At 35.2% G+C, this 17463-nt stretch overlaps 3 protein-coding genes across 6 annotated transcripts in view; all 3 read right to left on the reverse strand.

The window, feature by feature from the left end:
• LOC107644159 (pentatricopeptide repeat-containing protein At1g62670, mitochondrial) overlaps positions 11315-17463 on the reverse strand; it is a 44305-nt gene continuing 38156 nt past the window's right edge. Inside the window, exons 2-4 of one of the 4 annotated variants that reach the window (XR_001621230.2) lie at positions 12558-12679; positions 12356-12453; positions 11315-12251 (exon numbers count right to left, since the gene is read on the reverse strand). The gene's annotated coding sequence lies outside the window, so the exon portion shown is untranslated. Of the gene's footprint in view, positions 12454-12557; positions 12680-17463 lie in introns of all 4 variants that reach the window. The other 3 variants (XR_001621229.2, XR_002347172.1, XM_016347967.2) reach the window with 3 other exon arrangements.
• LOC110272121 (pentatricopeptide repeat-containing protein At3g22470, mitochondrial-like) lies at positions 12699-13307 on the reverse strand. The gene has a single exon (XM_021123966.1). The coding sequence runs from the start codon at positions 13305-13307 to the stop codon at positions 12699-12701; it is 609 nt and encodes a 202-aa protein (XP_020979625.1).
• On the reverse strand, positions 13360-13962 carry LOC110272122 (putative pentatricopeptide repeat-containing protein At1g12700, mitochondrial). The gene has a single exon (XM_021123967.1). It carries the CDS (start codon positions 13960-13962, stop codon positions 13360-13362), a length of 603 nt encoding a protein of 200 aa, XP_020979626.1.

Raw genomic sequence — 17463 nt, forward strand, 5'->3', positions numbered from 1 at the left:
TTTAATTATAAATTTTTAAATTATAAAAATCTAAGTAAAAATTTGATGAAATTATAAATACTAATACAATAATTAAATATAATAATAATTACAATAAAGGGACATGTTATCCTTAGAAAAGTATAGTATCGATAAATAATTTTAGGGTTTATAGTTTAGAGAATTTGTTGAGTAATATAATATTAAAATAGGTCGAATTAGTGTGTTTGAAGTGGATAGCATCACACTTGCCATAATTTTACTGGTACATTTAATATATACTTATTTGTAAAATTTTGTCCAATTTTATATATTTTTTCGGGTAAAGTGGAAGACCAAAAATATTTAATATTATGCTAAGAAAAAATATACTAAAAAATTTATACTTAGATAATATTTTTACTCTAATAATTAATTAGAATTAATTTTTATTTATGCCTCTTGATAATTGTTTATTTATATTAAAAAAGCTATCAAACAATATTGACAAATCAATTTATAATTAAATTTTTATATTAGATAAAAATTTATAATTAGATATTCATTAGTTGTTGTCAAGTACAACAAGACTCATTCGTTTTGGTGTTCCAAGCTTTTTTATTTTGTTGGCTGCTACTCTATTTTAAATTAATAGTCCAACAAAATTCATGTATATGAATCTTTGTTTATTTGATGCTGAAATTATTATTATTATTATTATTATTATTATTATTATTATTATTATTATTATTATTATTGGGATGGGGGCTTGCTTGCTTCGATGAGAATATATTATGAGATTTCACATCATCAATTGCAACCAAAACACATATACTTAGAGCTGATAGAAACAAGAGAGAAATATGAGAAAAGTGTTTTTGTATATTGTTCAGGTTGATTAAAAGTATAATGTACAAGGCGTATATATAGGTGCTATAAGAATCAAAGTAATAAAAGTATAGAATTCTACAATTAATATACATATATGCCATATAAATATAAACGATACTAACTGATCTAAAATGATTCTAATGATTCTCTAATATTCCCCCTCAAACTCAAGCAGGAGCTAAGGATACCATCTTGAGTTTGGATAACAAAGTCCGGAAACGAGTCGGGTGATGAGCTTTCGTGAAGATATCAGCAGTCTGATCTAGTGTACCAACAGCAATGAGACGAACAGCATCAATAAGGATACGTTGCCGAACAAAATGACAATCAATCTCAATGTGTTTGGTGCGTTCATGAAAGACATCATTATGAACAATCTGAATAGCACTGCGATTGTCACAAAAAACATCAGTAGGGGACGACTGAGGAGCACCCAAATCTTCGAGAAGCCAACGAATGGAGATAACCTCAGCAATGGTGTCAGCGACGGCACGGTACTCAGCTTCTGTACTTGATCGAGCAGTGAACGTTTGCTTCTTAGCACGCCAAGAATGAGAGCGTCGCCAAGAAACAAACAGTAACCAGTAGTAGAACGACGATCAGTGGGATCACCAGCCCAATCAGCATCGGAGTACGCCTGAAGGCACAAAGAGAAATGGGCAGAAAAATAAAGGCCATGAAATAGAGTGCCTTTGATGTAGCGAAGAATGCGAAGAACTGCCGCATAGTGAGTAGTCCGAGGAGATTACAAGAACTGGCTAAGTACATGAACTGGATAGGCGATGTCTGGTCGGGTGACAGTTAAGTAGACGAGTCCTCCAACTAGCTGTCGATAGAGAGTAGGATTTTCCAAAACAGTGCCATCCATAGGAGTAAATCGAACATTAGGCTCAAGAGGAGTAAACTCAGTACGACTATCCGTAATTCCGGCTCGAGCAAGGAGATCTGAAGCATATTTAGCCTGAGAGAGATAGATGCCATCATCGGTGGATATGACTTCTAAACCAAGAAAATAGTTGAGAGAACCAAGATCTTTCATCTCAAAAGTACGCTGAAGGGATGCCTTGAGATCAGAGATACCATCAACATCATCTCCAGTAATGATCATGTCATCAACATACAGAAGCAGAAGAACGACTCCACGTTCACTTTTACGAATAAAGAGAGCATGCTCATGAGGACTGCAAGTGAAACCAAGACTACATATGGTAGTACTAAACTTGTCAAACCATTCACGAGGAGCTTGCTTAAGCCCATAGAGTGCCTTGCGAAGGAGACAAACTTTGCCAGAGGGACAAGGATAACCCGGAGGGGGTTTCATATAGACCTGCTATTTCAAATCTCCATTAAGAAATGCATTCTTCACATCCATCTGACTGAGAGACCTTTTTTGACCGCAGCAATGGCAAGAAGAGCTCGAACAGATGTGAGACGAGCAATAGGAGCAAAAGTCTCTTCATAGTCAATATCATACTCTTGCGTACAATCCTGAGCAACCAATCGTGCCTTATAACGGTCAATAGAACCATCAGAGCGAGTCTTGATCTTGTATACCCATCTGCTATCTACAACTTCCTGAGCAGAAGGAGGATCAACCAAATCCCAAGTGTGTGCCTTTTCAAGTGCCTGTATTTCTTCCTGCATTGCTTGTTGCCAATGTGGATTTGTGGAGGCTTCTCTGAATGACTTAGGTTCATGTTGATGAAGGATAGTAGAAAAACAATGATAATCAAGAAGATGAGGAGGTGGATTTCTTACCCTAGAAGAACGAGCGGGAGGAGGAGGCATGACAGTAGGAGCAGGATCATCGTCTGGTCTGGAATCATTAGGAGATGGAGAAGGCGGAAGAACAGGAGGCTGTGGAGGGTCACTCGAGATAAAATCTGTAGAATCATCACTAGGAAAAAGATCAACATTGGGGTTAGTAAACAAAGGTGACTGAGTAGTAGGAATTGACTCAAAGGATGAGAACCGAGAAAACATGTGATGCTTTCAGAAGACAACATGACGAGATATACGGACACGTTTAGAGAGAGGATCCCAACAACGATAACCCTTGTGTTTAGTGCCATAACCAAGGAAACAACACATACGAGCCCGAGGTTCATGTTTACTATGTTCATGAGGCTGAAGAAGAACAAAACATACACAACCAAAAACTCGAAGAGAACTATAATCTGGGGAGGTATGATAAAGATGCTCAAAGGGAGTAACATTACCAAGAACAGAAGAAGGGAGTCTGTTGATAACATGGACAGCAGTAAGAATAACTTCACCCCAAGTACGCTCAGGACACGAAGAAGAAAGGAGCATTGCATGGACGGAGTCAAGAATGTGACGGTGTTTGCGTTCAGCTCTACCATTTTGTTGAGACGTACCAGGACAAGAAAACTCAGACAAAGTACCCTGTTCTGCAAGAAAGGTTAAGAGTTTGGAATCATGGTATTCCATAGCATTATCACGTCTGAAAACCTTAATAACCTTGGAAAACTGAGTTTTAATCATAGTAGCAAAGTTGATATAGATCTGAGGTAACTCATGGCGATTAGTCATCAAATAAACCCAAGTAAAACGGGAATAATCATCAATGAAAATGACAAAGTATCGAGCTCCGCCCATAGAGGCAGTGGAAGCGGGCCCCCAAACATCAAAGTGAATGAGATCAAAAGGAGAGCAAGCAAGAGATGAATTATTGTGAAAAGATAAAGCAGATTGTTTGGCAGTTTGGCAAGAAATGCAATCAAAAGATTCATTTGGAACCTGACCTAAAACACCCTGAGACACGAGGATGCAGTTTTCTTAAGGAGGTGTGGGCAAGACGTTGATGCCATAAGTGAAGGGTAGAGGGAGAAGAAGCAGCACAGAGATTTTGTACAGGAAGAATATGAAGATTCTCGAGTTCAAACAACCTTCCGACCTTACGTCCAGTCTCGATGATTTGTCCCGTCCGAGGATCCTGTACACGACAACCAGAAAGAGAAAAAGTGACTTCAAAACCCAAATCAACAAGTTGACCAACAGAAATAAGATTAAAGTTTAATTTGGGAATATAATAAGTATCAGGAAGATTAAGAGTCGACTGGGATATAGAACCCTTGTGTATTGCGTGCAAGAGGGAACCATTTGCAGTATTGACAGAAGGTCCATTTGTAGTGGTAGACAGAGACGAGAAGAGATTACGCAATGGAGACATGTGATTAAAGCATCCCGAGTCAAAATACCATTTAGAATTACCTGGAGGGGTTGAAAGAGCAGCAGGGGTATTACCAGAAAAGGAGAGAAGACGTTGAAGAAGAGACGCAATATCAGATAGAGAGACAGGAGACGAGTTGAGAGGAGCAGTGGTGGTAGATTTAAGAGTAGTATCAACAGTAAAAGCAGGCGTAGGACGTGGTGGGTGAGTAGGACAGGTAGTAATCAAATGTCCCGAGAGCTTGCAATAATGGCAAAACAGTTGTGCACAATGGTAGCTAATATGACCTTTTTGGTGGCATGTGCGACATTCAACAGAGGAACAGCCGGAGAACGAGTGCCCAAAACAGTTACAGTTACGACAGAAGGTGCCTTTTCTATCTGTGGCAGCAAAAACATCTAACTTTTCCATAATAGTAGTCACAGAGATCAAGGAGAGGAGAGAAAACTGCAATGTTGGAGCAGAAAATGAGGAAACGGATGGCAAAATCGAAAAGAGCTCACCAAAAAACCTTAGGGAGGGTCCCGCTGTCTGACACGACAGCGGCCACGTCAGATGCCACGTCAGCTGCTTCGTCCGCAGAGAAAGACACGTGGTAACACGCGATAGGAGGAAGGAGATGCGTCAGCGCTGACGCGGGCATGGAGCTGGCAGCGGGTCGGTCTGGGTCGGGTCGGACGCGGTTTGGGCGGAACCGCGTGGATGCTGGCGATGACACGTGGCGCTGTCTGGGACCGTTGATCCTGGGCGTGGATCCAACGGTTCTGGATGGCGTCTGGGGAGAGAAAACCTGAAGCGGTGACCGGACTTCTGGCGGCGCGTGAGGGCGCGTCCGGCGGAGGTAGGAGGCGAGGTCGGCGGCGTTGGAAAGCTTGCAACGAGTAGAAGACGAAGGTGGCGGCGGTGACGAACCAAGGCGCCAGGAAGAAGTCGAAAACGAAGGACAAAGTACTGCCGGTGAAACAAGATAAAGGAGGTAGAAACCAATTATTTCTGAAAAAAAAAATAACCTAAGCTCTTGATACCATGTTAGAAACAAGAGAGAAATCTGAGAAAAGTGTTTCTGTGTATTGTTCAGGTTGATCAAAAGTACAATGTACAAGGGGTATATATAGGTGCCAGAAGAATCAAAGTAATAAAAGTATAGAATCCTACAATTAATATACAGATATGCCATATAGATATAAACGATACTAACTGATCTAAAATGATTCTAATGATTCTCTAATGATTCTCTAACAAGAGCTATCATAGAGCAATTCAATGATTTTATAATTCTTTGATCATTTTGCCATATTATAGTATCTTCAATATATTAACATTTTTTGAGACAAAGAAAGCAGAATAGATTCTGCAGAATTGGAAGAAGATAGTATTCTTAAATATGAATTTAATAACCATTTAACTAGTTAAATCGTTATACGGTTGTATATTCGGCCAAAAAACTTGCATCCATAAATATTTGCTGGGATTATCCGTGACTGAAGGCTAACGGGTATCCGCGCGCAAAATTTTCACGGAGATGAGGATTCACCCCGCCAATAAATAGAAACGGGAGACAGAAATTAAAATACCTGCTCTACGTAAATGTGAATTTTTTATAAAAAAAATTTACTTAAATACCTTTATATACATCACAAATACGATAAAAATAATAATATAGAATTTGTACTATAATGACAAAAATTACATAACATGTATAGGTTATGATGGCTGAGTAAGTCAGGTTGACAAAAAATAATGTAATTGACTTTTGAAATAAAAATTTACCAAACAAATAATTTTAAGAGTGAATTATCAATCTAGTCATGTCCGTTTCTCAGAATGACAACGCGACCTCTTAAGAAAAAAATAATCCACTTCGGTCCCTGTTATTTATTTCTTAACACGACGCAATTCCTATGACTTTTTCTCCGTCAACTCTGAACGAAAAATGCTGACGTGTCAGGTTTAAAAATGAACAAGCACCTAATTGTCTTAATGTGGATTGATTAAAATTTTACTATATTAAAATTCAATTAAATTTACATATATTTTACTCAAAATCAAGTATTATGATCTAGATAATTTTCACAATAAAGTGAAAACTAATAAACACATTATTTGATATATAGTAAAATTTTTCTATGTAATAACAAATTTAATTTTTTATCTTTTTAAACTAAATTAATAATTCTATTTGATATCTTTGCATTAAATTAATAACATAATATCATAGGGTCATTATTAATGTATTCACCGTATTTTAATGTTTATTATTTATATATTTAAAAATTATATTTGAGAATTATTTATTTAGTTTCATAATAAATAATATTTTTAAATTTGAATAATTTATTAATTAGTTTGTATTTATTATATCATATATTCAATAATTTATAAAAAAAGAATATTAATATAATGAATAAAAAAATAAATTAAAAAAATATCATTTAAAAAATAAAGACAAATAAATCCCTAACCAATTTAAATTTAGAAACAATTAAATCCCTGGCCATTTTTGAATCTGACACGTCAGTATTTTTCATTCAGAGTTGACGGAGAAACAGAGACCGCGTTGTCTCACAAAATAAAGAATAGAGACCGAAGTGGATCGTATTTTTTTTAAGGGGTCGCATTATCATCTGAGAAATGGATAGGAATCAGATTGATAGTTCACTCAAATTCTAAAGTAAAGCATGAGTATTAAATTTGAAAAGAACAAAAAAGGGTCCGAAGATGCTGGAGGTGTAGTACTATTATTGGAGTCCTGAAAGTGTTCACCATTGTTGAACGATGGTGATAAAAAAAATTATTTGGCGAGAAATTATGATTGAATGATGATCGAAAATTAGGAATTTGAAGGATATGTGCACGAAAAATTAGTATTTAGAGGCAAAATTACGGCCCGTTTGGTTATTGTCCATGTCCATCAAAGACATAGACACGATGACACACGTCCAGTGTTTGTTGTATGAGACACAAAAAAGTGAGAGACACAGTTACACACAAGAGTACATGAAATACGTGTATTTTGTGTCTCTTCCAAATGGTGAGACACGAAATTGAAGCCATGGACATGGATCTAAAATCTTTTTTTTGGACAATTTTATCCTCATTGATTTTTTGAAATTCCAAATTTCTCCTTCTCTTTTTACAAACCCTAATCAATTCTGAGCTCTTGTCTTCTGTTTTCTGAAGCTTCGTGTGTTCTTCATTGTGGGTATGTGTTGGTTAATTTTGTGAAACTTTTTATTATTCTAAGACAATTTCCTTCTCCTTTTCACAAACTTTAACTAATTCTAATCTCTTCTCTTCTGTTTCTGGCTTTCTATAGCTTTGTGTCTTCTTCACTTGTGTGTGCTGCCATTTTTCTGAAGTTTTTTTATTGTTCTATCACAATCTTTCTCCTTTATCTGTGCTAGAAAACTCAACTCAAGGTTTGACATAATAATAATATTTTTGTTTGTTTGTATGTTGTATTTGTATGCTGCTATATTAGATATTCTTTTTTTCTTTTTGAGCACATATGTGTTAGGTACTCTTCTGCTCTCCCTGTTCTGGGTATGCAAATTTATAGTTTTAAATATCTGAAATAATTATATTTTTAATGGGGTTTGGTTGGAGTATTATGTTGGGTTATCTTGTTTTTTCTGTTTTGGTCAATAAAATAGATTATAAGTGATGGTAACTAAATTAAGAGTTCTCCATTTATGTATCAAAAACTATTAGCTTGATAATATGAGTATGTGATTATGTAATGAGTGTTTTCTCTATTTAAAGTTTAATTGAAATGATAAAGAAAAACTTATTTTTTAGTGTTGTCATACTGGATATTAGAATTTATTTTATTTTTATGCATTTACTTTTTATTGTTTGTTAGAAAGTGATGATGGATCGTTCTGAACAAATTAAGTTATGTGTTGGATATTACTGGATCATGAGAATGCAATTTGATACGTTGATGTTGTTTTTTTTAGTTACTTTATATATGTATATTAGGAATAGAAGGTGGGATCATTCTTCAATTGGGTGAAGAGTGAACACATTGCCATTAAGGCGAGATACATTAGATAACATCATTGGGGCAGGCGGAGATAGAAATTGCATATGGGAGTTAAGAATGAGTTTGAATGCATTTGCAAATTTGTGTGAATTGCTACAAGTTCAAGGTGGGTTAGACGAAGATGGTCATGTTGGCATAGGCGAGCAAGTAGCAACTTTCTTGATCATATTAGCTCATCATACCAAAAATCGCAGCGTACAAGTTAGGTTTTATAGGTCTGGTGAAACTATTAGTAGGTATTTTCATAAGGTATTAGGTTCGGTTTTGCGTGTCCAAAGTGTGTTATTTGCAAAGGCAGACCCTGTACCAGAGGATTGTATAGATCCCAGATGGAAATAGTTTAAGGTAAGGTGTTGCATAAAGTTTAAATTTTTATTGGTCAAGTTTACTTGTATGTAATAACTATTTTATTTTGTCCATTTGATAGGATTGTCTAGGAGCATTAGATAGCACTTACATAAATGTCACAGTCCCAAAGGGTGATAAATCTAGGTATCGGACAAGGAAATCTAGAATATCCACCAATGTCTTAGGAGTTTACAATCGGAACATGAATTTCGTCTATGTCCTTAGCGGTTGGGAAGGATCGGCATCTGATTCAAGGGTACTTAGAGATGCAATTACTCGACGTAATGGCCTAAAAATACCTGTTTTGATATGTTTAAATTAATCTTTTGATAAGTGCATTAACTATCTATTAAAGAATTACAATATTCCCCTTATAATTTTTCCATCCTTCAATTTTAGGGTCTTATTATTTAGTGGATGCTGGCTATACCAATGGTAGAGGATTTTTATCTCCTTATAAAAATGTCAGGTATCATGTGAATGAGTGGGCTCAAGGTCAACGTGCACCACAAAATCGTCTAGAGTTATTTAATAAGAAGCACTCTTCGGCTAGGAATGTGATTCAACGGTGCTTTGGGTTGCTTAAGAAGAGATGGGCAATTCTACGAAACCCCTCATTCTAACATAACAAAAAAAATACAAGGGAAAAAATTTATATCATCCCAAGAGCCATCAACAACTACTAGCACTTTTTTCTCACAACTTTGTAGCTTTATTATTTGGTTCTTCCAACTTTGCTCCTTATTGTTTGCTTCTTCCAGGCCACTAAGTAGAGGTCAATTCTAATTACTCAACTAAAGTTTGATTCTTTTCCTATATGTAAATTGAACAATGTATTTAAAATATGAGAACTCAACTGGAGTACTAGAATTCAATTAGAGTTTTAGAATTCAATTCTTTGATACAATAACATAAGAAATTCAACTGGAATTTAAAAAGTACGACATTGATGATGTATAAAAGGCACTCATTAACATATATAGGATAGTAATTATAAAGCATGCTTATAGCCAGCTCACATGCTAGAAAAAGATTGATTACAATATTTCATCAAACCTAAAATGGAAGCTACAGAGAAAAGAACAATTAGTAAGTTGAGTAAGAGATTGGTGAGCATCAACATCAAGTGCTGCCACAGTAGCTACAACTAACATTAACATAGTCTATAAAGATTTTGTATGCCAAAATAAATTTCATTTTACTACTACATTCACTAATGGAAAAAATAAAATAATAAATTAAATAAAATACTAAAAAAAGAGAGGGGATCATAACGTCCATATGATTTTCAACTAAAAAGATACAAAATTTGAAGTGTCAAAGCAATACCTATTTGAAAAAACACTGGGATGAAGGGCTTAGAGGCTTCAAATGTTATCCAATTTACATATATGTTTAGCAATCTAACATAATTAACACTCATTCAATGTCACCAATTCTTGATTTTTTCAGCATAACCAAAAAAATTAAGCAGCAACTTTTCTTCACTGATTCTCAATTAAACCTTGGAAGAGCAAGAAATTGATGGGAAGAAGAACATTATACCTCACCTCCATGAAAATTGAACGTATACAGTGAAGAAGAGGAATTTGTGACAAACAAAACAAGGGACAGAGCCACAAGAAAACAAACACTGGATACGGAGATGGAGGAGAGGGTTTAGGGTAGATGCGGCCAGCGTGCAAGGTGAAGACATTCACGAAGGAGGAGAGCGACTAAAGAGAGGAAGTGTTTTGGGGGTAGGGATAACTGACGATAAATGGTGAAGAATAGGGGTTTTTATCTCACTCTTTTTTTTTTTACTTTTAATATTAATTATTTTTAAATTTAATTTATGAGGACAAAATAGTCATTTTTAGTTATGTAATGTTCTTGTGTTTTGTAACCAAACATAATATTAGACACTACACACTAGTGTCATGTCTATTATTTCCAAACACTATACACAAACACAAATATTTTATGTTTATGTCTCAAGTGTCTATGTCTTAATGTCTATGTCCCAATGCATACACAAACCAAACGGAGCCTTAGCGAACACTCAAAATGCAAATTTTCCTTCAGATATCGCACCAAATTTTAGTTTAAGAATAAGTGAAAATGATAGCGATATGATTAAAGATCCTTTGAGAAAATGGAAGCAAACATAGAAAATAAAGCCAAGTAAACTCAATAAGAATGAGATAGATAGGTATTTGGAAGATGATGTAACCAAAGATTTTAATAGATTTGATGTATTGAGGTGGTAGAAAAGAAAAACACTTTAAGTATCGTGTTCTCATGACTAGAAATATATTAGTCATTCATGTTTTTTACTGTAATATCTGTTTCTACTTTCTACTATATTGCATTAACTAGACTATATCTAAAGTCACATGACATTATTATTAATTTAATTCAAATTCAATAATATATAAGACAATAATAAACAATATAATTCAAATTCAATAATATAAAAAATTATTACATGTACAATATAATAACTTCTTATAAATTGATTAGGTGAAACTTAACCTATGATATCTTGCAGGAACTAATACTAGAAAATTAACAATAAATAATAAATTATCATATAATATTGACACAAAAAATTATCATATAATATTAGTAAATTTTATAGTTACATTTCATAATAAATACTACATATAAAATATACTAGCGGTCACAATTTATAGCGCCAACAATTACCAGCACCAAAAATTTTAATATAGTTAACCATTTTTTCTTCTGCTACGAGGTAGAATCGCAACTTTTTAATGACATAACAAAAGTTAAATTACCTATGCCTACAAATGGTAAAACCTGAACAGAACTGCATTGTAGATTGCATAACGAAAACTGAAAAAAAATAAATAAATAAAAAATACTATTCAACTTGAGCTCCCATTTTGTATGTCAGTGAAAATGAACAAAGAATTGGTTAACTATATTAAAATTTTCCCTTTCTGTAGAGTCTCAAACAACTCTTGATGACAGAGCCATCTTGTTCTTGATGAACTTGCAATATCCAAAACACATTGTATATCATATACTCTCACCATAAAGCAAGATTATTCCCTTTGCAGTATCAAATGTTTATTTGGAGTACTGTTTGCTTAAGTCTAAAACTGTTTTATGCAGCACGCACCACACAAAGTTAGAATGGAAGTATATAAATAAAGAACCAAATTATAATGCAAAGATTGGCTTTGCAAAGTTTATAGCAACAGCAATATTTCATCCATTTGAGATGAAGTGATTTTTGTTTGAGTTTCATGAGAAAAGTGATTTTTGAAGTTTAAAATCTAGTTAGTATGGGTTCAACTAGAAACCAAATTAGTTGAGAAGAACTCTAGTGTCTCACAATTGATTCCAAAGGGGCCAAATACAAATCAAAGTATAAAGGAAAATTCACACTAGAGAGCTTCAACATAGTTTGGATTAATGTGTAGCCAGTTAAATTTATACATATAACATGGTAGATTGGTATTTATCCATATGTAAATGGAGGACTCTTCGATCAAAAATCAACAAGCATTATCTACTCAGATGTTAATTCCTACTAACTCACAACTAATTTGGGTTAATCAACTCCTAAACGAAAACAAGCAATGGAACCAACAGCTCATTGCAGAACAATTCAGTACAGATATTGCACAGAATATTTTACAAACTGAAATTGGGGAACGGGATGATTCAGTTACCTGGCCAAGGGAGAAAAAGGGTTGCTACACCGTGGCTTCAGGATATTTACTGGCGCACTAGTTCTGCCACCCTCCACTCGATCTGATGCCACTCCACTGCCAGCAGAAGAAGCTCTGGACTTCTATTTGGGACCTGAAAGTGCAACCGAAAATAAGAATCTTCCTCTGGAAAGTAATGCACAAGGGATTGCCGGTGAACCAACAACTCCATGGAAGAATCAGAACAATACCCCCAACCTGTCGAAGATGTACCACGATGGAAGAAACAGTCCAACACTGCATAATTAGCTGTGGTCAGTCATGGTCCACTTGGCTCAGATCCGGAATTGGAGTCCCTGGAAGTCAAACGGACCAAGAAGTATGGCAACGGTGGATAGAGTTAACTGAGAAGTTGAAAAGAAGCAGAAATGGTGTGAAGAAATTGAGAGAAGCTGCAAACCTGATGTGGGAGATATGGAAGGCTCGCAACAGATTCATGTTTGACGGTGAAGAGTTCGATGAGGCTTGTGTCCTTGAACGAGCCAGAAGGAGTGAATCAGAGTTCCAAGCGTGCTTGCTCGACTGAGGAATGCGAAGAAGATTAGAAATGTCTGAAGAAGAAGTACATCCCATCCAACAACGAATTGTAAGTGACTACATTAGCGGGTTGACCTCTATGATGCATCTCGATAAGAAGCTCCAAAGCACGGGAGATTCTCTTTGATTTGCTCAAGCCATCAATAAGAGTGCTGTAAGTTACCGTGTCTGGAACCAAGTTCTTGTGATGCATTTCTTCAAAGAGATTCAAGGCTTCATCGACCATTTTACTTTTGCAGAAGCCATTAATCATGATACTGTAACTTTGAACATTGGGTAACACTCTAATTTGGGCCATTGTGTTGAATATATATTTTGCCCTATTTACCTGATTAACCAAACAATATCCATCCATTAAGCTGGTATAAGTAACTACATCTGGTTTCACACCATGTTTTGCCATTACAGCCAATACACTCTTAGCATCTTTGATCTTTCCTTCCTTGCATAGCCCATCGTTCAAAATACTATAGGTACGAACATTTGGAGTAATGTTTCTAAGCATCATATCACTTAACAAATCAATGGCTTCCTTATATTGACCCTCAAGACACAATCCAAAAATGAGAGAACTGTATGTGATAACATTAGGAGAAATTCCCTTAGCAAGCATTTCAGAGTATAAATGAAAAGCCTGACTTACAAGTGTATCCTTGCAGAGGCTATCAATAATTGCGCTGTACATGAAACTGATTAAACACTTGAATAGCAGCTGACGTGTGTCCGGTCTTACAGAGCCCATTGATCAAGGTCCCATAAGTGACTTGATTAAACTGAAATCCATGAGCCAGCACTCTGTCATGAAAGCTCACTGCTTTTTCAACACTACCACAGAGAAAGAGACCTTTAACGAGTGTATTCAATGTTACCGTATCAGGTTGATAATCCATTCTGAAAATCTTGGCCAATACAGAGAAAGCAAGTGTCATACGACCCATGCCACAACAACAATTAATTACGATGCTCAAAGTAAATAAGTCGGGAGCGATTCCCCTGGCTTGCAATTGCTGAAAAAGGGAAATGGCGGTGGAGAAATGGTTGGTCTTGGCAAGAGATCCCAAAATCTTGGTGAATTGGATGATGGATGGAGGGCGACGCATAGAGAGCATGCGAGTGAAGGAATGAACAGCTTCATCAACTTCACGAAGGGATGGGGGCTCAGAATGAGAGTGAAGGGATGAAGAGGAAGGGAAGGAAACAAAATTAGGGATTTGGAGAAGAGAATACCTAGAAATGAAAGTGATCCTTGAGGTTGAGGATGACAACATTTTAGTGATTCGCACTTTCGCTGTTGTCTAAGTTTGAGGGAGTTTGCTAACCCTGCGGAAATAGTCCTCTGTTTCCAACACCCCCCATACTAATGAAAGGTCTCCAGACTCCAATCCCGTTTTACTTGGGTTCTATTGACTTTTTTTTAGCGAAATTCTCCGTATACAAGTATTTTTTTATACAAGTCTTTACAAGTTATTATATTAACGCGCTTGAACGTTATTGTGTACGTTCTTCTTCCTCTTCCTCTTCTTATTTTCTTTCGTTTCTTGTTTTCTCTTTCTCCTTCTTCAACCGTTACTGCACAATTTCACTGCACCGTCTTCTTCTTCTTCTTCTTGCTGCACATTCTTCTTCCTCTTCCTCCTCTTCTTCTTCTTCTTTTCTTTCGTTTTTTGCCTTCTCTTTCTCCTTCTTCATTTACGTGCTTTTCTCTTTGTTTTCTTTTTTCGTTATTCTTGATTTCCATTATTTTTTGATATCAAGCTCTGAAATCGTTTTTGAAGAAGAAAAAGCAGCAGAAGATGAGGAGGAGAAAGAGAAAGAGTTTTGAATTATGCATAAGGTGTCCTTTGGGTGTATTTCTGTAATCGTTTGGGTGTATTTTCTGTAATCGTTTGGGTGTATTTCTGAAGTTCCATTATTTTCAAAACGATTTCAAAACTTGATTTTAGAAACCATGAAAATAAAAAAAAAAGCAAGAATACCAGTAATAAACGCAAGACGCAAGTAAAACAACTAATGAAAAGGCAAAGAGAATAACAAAGAAATATCGTTTGGGTGAATTCCTGTAACCGTTTGGGTGTATTTCTGTAATCGTTTGGGTGTATTTCTGAAGTTCCATTATTTTCAAAACGATTTCAAAACTTGATTTTAGAAACCATGAAAATCGAAAAAAAAGAAGCAAGAATACCAGTAATAAACGCAAGTAAAACAACTAATGAAAAGGCAAAGAGAATAACGAAGAAATATCATTTGGGTGTATTTCTATAATCGTTTGGGTGTATTTCTATAATCGTTTGGATGTATTTCTGAAGTTCCATTATCTTCAAAACGATTTCAAAGCTTGATTTCAGAAACCATGAAAAAAAAAAAAAGGAAGCAAGAATACCAGTAATAAACGCAAGTAAAACAATTAATGAAAAGGCAAAGATAATAACGAAGAAATACATGGAGGAAGAGGAAGTCGTTCGTAATCCACGGTGAGTGAAGAAGAAGAAGAAGAAGAAGAAGAAGAAGAAGAAGAAGAAGAAGAAGAGGAAGAGGAAGAGGAAGAGGAAGAGGAAGAGGAAGAGGAAGAAGAGGAAGAGGAAGAGGAAGAGGAAGAGGAAGAGGAAGAGGAGTCGTTCATAATTCACGGTGAGTGTAGTGCTTTGGAAACTGAATAACACATTAAAAGACCCTAATGTATAGCAACTTATAAAACTTGTAAGTCAAAAAGACTTGTATGTGTAGCAAGTCTCGATTATCAATTTTATGAATTGGACGTATATACCAAATAAATTACAAGGCTTGGGGCAGTAACGGTTTCATTATGCTCGAGAAAAAAAGGTGATCTATCAAACAACCACGACAACAACAATAACAATAAAATTTAATTATTTTATTAACCTTTATAATTTGATCAAATTTTTAATTAAATTTTTTAATTTAAGAAATTATAATTAAATTTTTATAATTAAATCTTTATTAATTGTTATTTAAAGATTAAATTACACCACTAATCTTTATATTTTTACTAAAATTACAAATTGGTTCCTATATTTTAAAAGTTTATAATTAGATCCATATACAAATTATAATTTTGTAATTAGGTCCTTAATAACATTTATCGTAAAAAAACCGCACATTTACCATAATGTCTTCTTCTTTCTCTTTTCTCTTTTTTTCCTTATTTTCTCTTTAGCGTTGTTGTTCTTCTTCTTTAACAATAATACGACTTTAACAACAACAATGCCAAAATCATTGTTGATGATCAAATTCATTAACACAGTAAAAACCAAAATTAACAGTAATTATACAAACTACCACGATAATATGCACTATTATCATGAAGAGGAAGTATAGGGAGTCAATGGAATATTTGTACAATGTGTACAATGGAGGTTTAGGGATGTCCAATTCAGTATTAGAGATATAACTATTAGTGTTACTTTTTCCATCAGCTTAAGCTTTTAAGACGAGTGGTATCATGACATGATATCAGAGTTCTAGATCTGACATGAGATGTTTATTAGCCTTAGTACTTGAATGGTTATTCTGGATAATGTAGGTGATGCTCATTTTTTAACTCAATAGTCCATTGTACACATTGTACAAATATTCCATTAGCTCCCTAGCAAGACTCTATCATGAATGAACAAAATTCAACTCATCCCAATTATATTTAAATTGTCAATAATTAAAATCTTTCCCTCATCATAAACAAAATCTTTCTCTCTAACAACTCAATCTTACTAATCAAATCCCTCGTAGTATGCCTCGGGATCCCACCCATAGGCACATACCGATCCAACTACTCACGATCTATCAACGTCTTTCCCTCCACCGCTCCAACACCATCACCGCCATCAACCTCAAACGTACCGTTTTGGAACGCAGGAAGCTCCTCATCCTCTTTCCTTCCCATAACGTCTGTCAGCGCCTCCCCGCCCTTCGCCATCCGCATCTTGTCAGGGACCATCCTGACTAGGGGTGGAAAAAGGTCAGGCGGCCTGCCAAGGGCCTGCAGCCTGGCCTGTGTTTGGCCTGACCTGGCCTGACCTGTTATAAAATAGGCACAGGCTCAGGCTGTTATAAAAGCCTTATTATGTTAATAGACCCAGGCTCACTAATTAGCCTGGCCTGGCCTGTCAGGCCTGTCTAGCCTATTTTTTTATTATTAACAAAATAATGAGATATTTTAAATTTACTATATTTAATTATAAATAATTTTGTATATTTTAAATATTTTAAAAATTCTTATAAATATTAAATATGACATTTTATATATAAATATGTTTATTAAAAAATATTTTTTTAAATAATATTTTTATTTTTGCAAAAAAAAATTAGCAGGCCTTTTAACAGGCTTCAGGCCAGGCCAGGCTTAGTACTTTAAAAAAAAGCTTATAGCAGACTGTAGGCCAGGCTCAGGCCAATCAACTACATGACAGGCCAGGCCTGTTAAAAGCAAAGCCTGGCCTGTTTCCACCCCTAATCCTAACCCTCTCGCCCTCGCAAACCAAGCTCCGTAGTGACTCGCTTTATTAGCACCAGAACCACTCGGGTCCTTGGAGGACCTGGACACGGCGTGTGAAGTAGTTTTTGAAATTAATGGTGGTAGTGCCAGAAACACGACGTCATTTTGGCAGAATCAAAGACTCTCATTGGCGTAGGGACCAATTTACAATTTCATTAAAAATATAGGGATCAACTATGTAATTTAATTTTATTTAAAAATATTTTAATAATTTTAAAATATTTACTTTTAAAACAAATAGTATTTTTTAATAAAAAAA

This window comes from Arachis ipaensis, chromosome B05, assembly GCF_000816755.2.
Source record: "Arachis ipaensis cultivar K30076 chromosome B05, Araip1.1, whole genome shotgun sequence".
Lineage (NCBI taxonomy): Eukaryota > Viridiplantae > Streptophyta > Magnoliopsida > Fabales > Fabaceae > Arachis > Arachis ipaensis.

Coding starts and splice junctions, on each gene's coding strand:
- LOC110272122 (XM_021123967.1), bottom strand. CDS start 13,962: ATGTTGTCATCCTCAACCTCAAGGATCACTTTCATTTCTAGGTATTCT.
- LOC110272121 (XM_021123966.1), bottom strand. CDS start 13,307: ATGCTTGCTAAGGGAATTTCTCCTAATGTTATCACATACAGTTCTCTC.